The sequence below is a fragment of the Oryctolagus cuniculus genome, chromosome 5, assembly GCF_964237555.1.
Source record: "Oryctolagus cuniculus chromosome 5, mOryCun1.1, whole genome shotgun sequence".
NCBI classification, from domain to species: domain Eukaryota; kingdom Metazoa; phylum Chordata; class Mammalia; order Lagomorpha; family Leporidae; genus Oryctolagus; species Oryctolagus cuniculus.
In genome coordinates this window covers 154,644,788-154,653,158 of record NC_091436.1, presented here as the reverse complement: position 1 = coordinate 154,653,158, position 8,371 = coordinate 154,644,788, and the positions used below count along the sequence as shown (strand labels likewise).

General features: G+C 40.7%; 1 protein-coding gene across 1 annotated transcript; it reads left to right on the top strand.

Annotated features, from left to right (window-relative positions):
- Positions 1-510: 510 nt before the first annotated feature.
- Positions 511-1,449, top strand: LOC100339565 (olfactory receptor 2B11-like). Its single transcript, XM_002714183.2, has one exon. It carries the CDS (start codon positions 511-513, stop codon positions 1,447-1,449), a length of 939 nt encoding a protein of 312 aa, XP_002714229.2.
- Positions 1,450-8,371: the final 6,922 nt, after the last annotated feature.

Here is an 8,371-nt window from a genome sequence, read left to right as displayed (position 1 = left end):
TTACTGATTGAAAGTAATAGGCGGAGCCAGGCCATGGCTCACTTTGTTAATCCTCTGCCTGTGTCACTGGCATCCCTTATGGGTGCCGGGTTCTAGTCCTGGTTGCTCCTCTTCCAGTCCAGCTCTCTGCTGTGGCCCAGGAAGGCAGTGGAGGATGGCCCAAATACTTGGGCCCCTGCAGCCGCGAGAGAGACCAAGAAGAAGCACCTGGCTCCTGGCTCCAGATTTGCACAGCGCTGGCCATGGTGTCCATTTTGGGGGTGAATCAATGGAAGGAAGACTTTTCTCTCTGTCTCTGTGTCTATAACTCTGCCTGTCAAATAAATTTAAAAAAAGAAAGTAATAAGCTTTACTTTAGTGCCATGGAAGCAAATATCATCAACTAATGGCAGATTCCTTATATTATTTACCCTAGTAGTAACTGATTGACATCTTATATTAATGGCCAATGCATAATTATATTTTATCATTCCTCATAACTTCTTTCTTTAGGGGAAACAGTTAATGATAATGGCACTGATTAATGTAAGCCACCCTGAAGAGTTCATTCTACTCGGCTTTGCTGACCGACCTTGGTTGGAGCTGCCTCTCTTCATTGTTCTCCTCATAACATACCCCATGGCCCTGCTGGGAAACATTGCCATCATTCTGCTGTCCAAGATAGACCCCCGTCTCCACAGCCCCATGTATTTCTTCCTCACCAACCTCTCCTTTCTGGACATGTGTTACACCACAAGCATTGTCCCTCAGATGCTGTTTAACCTGGGAAGCTCCAAGAAGACCATCAGCTACATGGGGTGTGCAATTCAACTTTATATCTTCCACACGATGGGGGGCACAGAGTGTCTGCTCTTGGCACTTATGTCCTTTGACCGCTATGTGGCCATCTGCAGACCTCTGCACTACCCACTCATCATGAATCAGCGCATCTGCACCCTGTTAGTATCCATTGTGTGGCTCAGTGGAATAACCTATGCTGTCTCGGAGGCCACTGTTACATTACAGTTGCCTCTGTGTGGAGTCAATACACTGGATCACTTGCTGTGTGAGATTCCAGTTCTGATAAAGACTGCCTGTGGGGAAAAGCTGGTTAATGAGCTCACACTCTCTGTGGTGTGCATTTTTATATTAGCTGTTCCTCTATGTTTAATCCTTGCTTCCTATGCTAGTATTGGCAATGCTGTAGTTAAGATTAAATCTTCTGAGGGAAGGAAAAAGGCTTTTGGGACATGTTCCTCACATCTCATTGTAGTTTTCTTATTTTATGGTCCTGGCATTAGCATGTATCTTCAGCCCCCCTCCACCATCTCAAGGGACCAGCCCAAGTTCATGGCTGTCTTCTATGGAGTGGTGACTCCTACACTCAACCCTTTCATCTATACTCTTAGGAACAAGGACATAAAAGGAGCCTTAGGAAACCTAGTGAGAAATATTTTCAGTTCTAAATGATAGCTTTTAAACATCAAATAAAATTACATGACAATTAATGTAGATCTAGATGGATTTTTCTAAAAGCTCATTTTTTATTTATAAACAAATTTCATGTTACATGGTCTTCTTTCAAAAAATTTCATGTTTTTTTCTTTTATAATCATGTTAGATGAGTACCATACTCAGTTAATTTCACCAAAATGATCCCTCTGATTTTAAAAGTGCACTAAAATACTTCTGTTTGCCACACACTGAAATAGTAACTATGTTAAGTAGCAAATATATAACATGGTATTAATTAGTTAAATTTACCATCATCAAACAGCTTGACTACAAATATCATCTTTGGACTTCCTATTAGTGTTATCTCAGAAATGTTATCTCATTCTTTATGTTTAACTACATAATCAGTAGTCAAGATGATTTTGCTGTGTACTCATTGTGAAGCATACTAGACTTTATAAAAATAATATCAGCCTCAGTTCATATAGATGCTATTGCTTCTTTAGAAAAACACATTATAAGGTTAAGTATATATGGAGGCTGGTGCCGTGGTGCAATAGGTTAATCCTCTGCTGTGGCGCCAGCATTCCATATGGATGTCAGTTCTAGTCCTGACTGCTCCTCTTCCAATCCAGCTCTGTGCTATGGCCTGGAAAAGCAGTAGAAGATGGCCCAAATGCTTGGGTCCCTGCACCTATGTGGGAAACCAGGAAGAAGCTCCTGGCTCCTGGTTTCGGATCAGCGCAGCTTCGGTCATTGTGGCCATTTGGGGAGTGAACCAATGGAAGGAAGATCTTTCTCTGTCTCTCCCTCTCACTGTCTGTAACTCTACCTATCAAATAAATAAATAAATAAATAAATATTTTAAAATAAAAAGGTTAAGTATATAAATACCAGTTAAGACAACCACAACTGATATCAGAGTGCCTGGTTCAATACCTGGCTATGACTCCTGACTCTACCTTCAAATTTATGAAGACCCTGGGAGGCAATAGTGATAGTTCAAGTAATTGAGTTACTACTGCAACTCACATTGGAGACCTATATTGAGTTCCCAGCTCCTAGGTTTGGTCCTAGTCCCGAGACATTGCAGGCATTTGAGGAGTGAACCAAAAAACCAAAACTGGATGGGAGTGTGTTCTCTCTCTTTCTCTCTCTCTCTCTTTCTCCCTCCCTCACTCTCTCTTTGCTTCTAATTTATTTCTATATCTCTCAGCTTCTTTTTTAATTAACTAATTTATTTGAAAGGCAGAGTTACAGAGAAGGAGGGATAGAGCAGAGACAAAGAAGTCGTCTGGAAATAGGGACAGGATTAAGATGGTGGAATAGGGAGGGAGCTTACTGCTCTAGTCTAGGAGAAGATAGTTTTTACAAAGTGGAGAGAGTACAATCTCAGGGAAGAGTTAGGGAGAAAATGTCTACACAAATTAGAGGGACATAGCAGACCTATGTAGAATGTGAAGGCATGCACAAATCAGGACCCCAGCAGCTGAGAGCCTCCATCCCAGCTTTGGAAAGAGGTGAAACTGGACTGCAGCAGCCCAAGCCACTGGTTATAAAATTGATGGAAAAGACAGGAGGGAATCCAGCTGGGAGCCCTGTGGGTATAGTGTACCTGCCAAATTAGAGGAAGAAAAAAAGAGGGCGGGGGCATGTTTCTCTCTCCTTGATGACCCTGGAATGGCCTCCTATAATAAGCCAATACAGAGTGGGCACCATTTTGGACATACGTAACAGCTTTGCCACCTTGTGGCAGCACCCAGAAACCAGCTCTGCAGAGATTCTAGAGTCTGGTGGGGGAGAACTGACACAGGGCTTGGTGCTTGTGACTGGGGGAGGCTTGTGTGCCAGGACTGTGAAAACACTGAGACTGCAGAGCTTGGGAAACACTGAGGCTGGGTGGGAAGGCTCAGAGTATGGCTGGGACTTTGGGCAGCCACTGTGGGAGGCTCCACATGCTCAGGGTTCCCTGGTGCCCTGATGAAGGACACTTCCAAGGAATCTTCTTACATTGAGGACTACACACATCTTTTGTGTTATCCTTGTGGAAGGGCAGATAAATATACCCACTGCTGCCCAGGCCCTGGTCTCCCTTGAGGAGAGGAAATGAACTGAGTCTACATCAACAACAGAAAAAAAAATCCATTCTTATTAAAATTTTTAAATAAAAGAGGAGATTTACCACACCCAACCTGGGGTCACCTTAACATTCCCTTCACCCTGGAGCACTGAACAGAGTTCTCTAGCCACACCCACCACATGCCTCTAGGTATTCCCTGAAAGCAGACAGTCCACTAATCCAAACATAGTCCAAAGATAAAAGATACTGCAGCAAAAAAAAAAAAAGAAGAAGAAGGAGAAGAAGAAACCAATGAGTATCTCTACAAACGACGAATAATATATGCACCAATTCAAGAAACAAGAATTAGGAACACAGCATGCTACCCCCAAAAGAATACAACACTTGAATACTAGATTCTGAAGATGAAGAGTATGAAGAAATGCAAGAAATGTAATTCAAAAAATGTTATTCAGATTGCATAGAAGTAATTAGAAGCAAATGAATGAACTAGTGAAAACCATACACATGAAATAAAATTTTGCCTACAAAATTGAGATTTATAGATAACAAATTAAGTTTTGGATGTGAAGAATTCAATAGAAAAAATTAAAAATGCAATAAAAACTCTTAAAACAAAAATAGTGAAGCAGAGGGAGAATATCCAACATAGAAGACAAAAATGCAAGAAACTATACAGTCAGATAGAAAACAAGGTGAGGAATTAGAAAACTAAAAAACACTGCTGGGAATCTACAGGATACTATCGAATGACAAAACATACAAGTTCTAGGAGTTCCTGAAGGCTTAGAAAGAGAGAAAAGGTTAGAAGGTCTTTTAGTTAAATAATAACAGAAAATTTCCCCAACTTAGAGAAAGAAAGGACATCCAAGTATGGGAAGCACATAGAACACCTAATAGACATGACCAGAAAAGATATTCGTAACAACACATTGCAATCAAACCCTCACAATAAAACATAAAGAAATATTATAAAATGTGCATGAAAGAAATGCCAGATTACTTTCAGAGGATCTCCAATTAGACTCATAGCAGACTTCTCATCAAAAACCCTACAGGCTAGGAGAGAATGGCAAGATATAGTCCAAGTCTTTTTTTTAACATTTATTTAGTAAATAAAATTTTCCCAAGTACAGGTTATAGATTACAATGGCTTTTTCCCCCCCATAAATTCCCTCCCACTCGCACCCCTCCCATCTCCCACTCCCTCTCCCCTTCCATTCACATCAAGATTCATTTTCAATTATCTTTATATACAGAAGATTGATTTAGTATATATTAAGTAAAGATTTCATCAGTTTGCACCCACACAGAACATAAAGTGTAAACTACTATTCGAGGACTAAATATAGCATTAATTCACATTGGACAACACATTAAGGACAGAGATCCCACATGAGAAGTAAGTACACAGTGACTCCTGTTGTTGACTTAACAATTTGACACTTTTGTTTATGGCGTCAGTAATCTCCCTAGGCTCTAGTCATGAATTGCCAAGGCTATGGAAGCCTCTTGAATTCACTGACTTCGATCTTATTTAGACAAAGTCATAGTCAAAGTGGAAGTTCTCTCCCCCCTTTAGAGAAAGGTTCCTCCTTCTTTGGGTATCTCACACGCAGAGATCTTTCTTTCTTTTTTTCTTTCTTTTTTTTTATTTTGCCACAGTGTCATGGCTCTCCATGCCTAAAATACTCTCATGGGCTCTTCAGTCAGATCCGAATGCCTTTAGGGTTGATTCTTAGGCAAGAGTGCTGTTTAGGACATCTGCCATTCTATGAGTCTGCTCTGTATGCCGCTTCCCAAGATGGATCGTTCTCTCCCTTTTTGATTCTATCAGTTAGTATTCGCAGACACTAGTCTTGTTTGTGTGATCCCTTTGACTCTTAGACCTATCAGTGTGATTAATTGTGAACAGAAATTGATCACTTTGACTAGTGAGATGGCATTGGTACATGCAATCTTGATAGGATTGTGTTGGAATCCACTGGCACATTTCTAACTCCACCATTTGGGGCAAGTCAGGTTGAGCATGTCCCAAATTGTACACCTCCTCCCTTTCTTATTCCCACTCTTATATTTAACAGGGATCACTTTTCAGTTAAATGTCAGCACCTAAGAATAATTGTGTGTTAATTACAGAGTTCAACCAATAGTATTACTAGAAAAAAAAACTAAATGGGATAAAGTATTGCATTGTACGTCAACAAGTCAGGGCAAGGGATGATCAAATCACTGTTTCTTACAGTGTCCATTTCACTTCAACAGGTTTCCCCTTTGGTGCTCAGATAGTTGTCACTGATCAGGGAGAACATATGATATTTGTCCCTTTGGGACTGGCTTAATTCACTCAGCATGATGTTTTCCAGATTCCTCCATCTTGTTGCAAATGACAGGATTTCATTGTTTTTCACTGCTGTATAGTATTCTTTTTTATTTTTTTGACAGGCAGAGTGGACAGTGAGAGAGAGAGACAGAGAGAAAGATCTTCCTTTGCCGTTGGTTCACCCTCCAATGGCCGCCGCAGCCGGCGCGCTGCGGCCGGCGCACTGCGCTGATCCGATGGCAGGAGCCAGGAGCCAGGAGCCAGGAGCCAGGTGCTTTTCCTGGTCTCCCATAGGGTGCAGGGCCCAAGCACCTGGGCCATCCTCCACTGCACTCCCTGGCCACAGCAGAGGGCTGGCCTGGAAGAGGGGCAACCAGGACAGAATCCGGCGCCCCGACCGGGACTAGAACCCGGTGTGCCGGCGCCGCTAGGTGGAGGATTAGCCTAGTGAGCCACGGCGCCGGCCTGCTGTATAGTATTCTATATACATGTCGCATAATTTCTTTATCCAGTCTACTGTTGATGGTCATTTGGGTTGGTTCCAGGTCTTAGCTATTGTGAATTGAGCTTAAATAAACATTAAGTTTCAGACAGCTTTTCTGTTTGTGAATTTGATTTCCTAGGACCTAGTGAATGTGTGGAGCTAATGAACTGAGACTGTGAAAAAAGAGACGGTGAGTGAGAGAACTCACAGAGTTCACGTGAGTACTCTTACAGAGATGCGACAATTCGGTAACATTGGCAACCCAGTGAGAGACTGCAGGAGACTTTGAGCCCACACTGAGGGCAGACTTAGACCCCAATACAATAGGAATGGGGGACTTCAATACTCCACTCTCAGAAATACACATATGAACAGGACAGAAGATCAACAAGGAAACAGTAGATTTAAATGACACTATAGCCCAAATGGATCTAACAGATATCTACAGAACTTTTCATCGTACACATAAAGAATTTCCATTCTTCTCAGCAGTACATGGAACCTTCTCTAGGATTGACCACATACTAGGCCATAAAGCAAGTCTCAGCAAATTCAAAAGAATCCAAAAAATACCATGCATCTTCTCAGACCATAATGGAATGAAGCTGGAAGTAAGTTAGCAACTCAGGAATCCCTAGAGCATATGCAAACACATGGAGATTGAACAACATGCTCCTGAATGAACAACGGGTCATAGAAGATATCAAAAGAGAAATCAAAAATTTTCTGGAAGTAAATGAGGATAACAGCATAACATACCAAAACTTATGGGATACAGCAAAAGTAGTGTTAAGAGGAAAGTTTATAGCAATAGGTGCCTACATCAAGAAATTGGAAAGGCACCAAATAAATGAGCTTTCAATTCATCTCAAGGATCTAGAAATCTGCAGCAAACCAGACCAAAATCTAGTAGGAGTAGAGAAATAATTAAAATCAGAGAAGAAATCAATAGGATTCAATCCAAAAAAAAAAAATCAAATAAATCAGCCAAATGAGGAGTTGGTTTTTTGAAAAAATAAAAAAAATTGACACCCATTGGCCCAACTAACTAAAAAAAGAAGAGAAAAGACCCAAATCAATAAAATCAGAGGTGAAAAATGAAACAGAAAAACAGACACCATAGAAATAAAAAGAATCATCAGAAATTACTACGAAGAGTTGTATGCCAGCAAACAGGGAAATCTATCAAAAATGGATAGATTCCTGGACACATGCAACCTACCTAAATTGAACCAGGAAGATATAGAAAACATAAACAGACCCATAACTGAGACAGAAATGGAAACAGTAATAAAGGCCCTCCCAACAAAGAAAAGCCCAGCACCAGATGGATTCACTGCTGAATTCTACCAGACATTTAAAGAAGAACTAACTCCAATTCTTCTCAAACTATTCAGAACAATCGAAAAAGATGGAATCCTCCCAAATTCTTTCTATGAAGCCAGCATCACCTTAATCTCTAAGCCAGAGAAAGATGCAGCATGAAAGAAAATTACAGACCAATTTCCCTGATGAACATAGACACAAAAATCCTCAATAAAATTCTTGCCAATAGAATACAACAACACATCAGAAAAATCATCCACACATACCAAGTGGGATTTATCCCTGGCATGCAGGGATGGTTCAATGTTTGCAAAGCAATCAATGTGGTACACCACATTAACAGACTGCATAAAAAAACATGAATGTCTCAATAGATGCAGAGAAAGCATTTGATAAAATTCAACACCCTTTCATGATGAAAACTCTAAGCAAATTGGGTATGGAAGGAACATTCCTCAATACAATCAAAGCAATTTATGAAAAACCCACAGCCAACATCCTATTGAATGGGGAAAAGTTGGAAGCATTTCCACTGAGATCTGGTACCAGACAGGGATGCCCACTCTCACCACTGCCATTCAATGTAGTTCTGAAAGTTTTAGCCAGAGCTATTAGGCAAGAAAAAGAAATTAAAGGAATACAAATTGGGAAGGAAGAAGTCAAACTATCCCTCTTTGCAGATGATATGATTCTTTATTTAGGGGATTCAAAGAACTCTATTAAG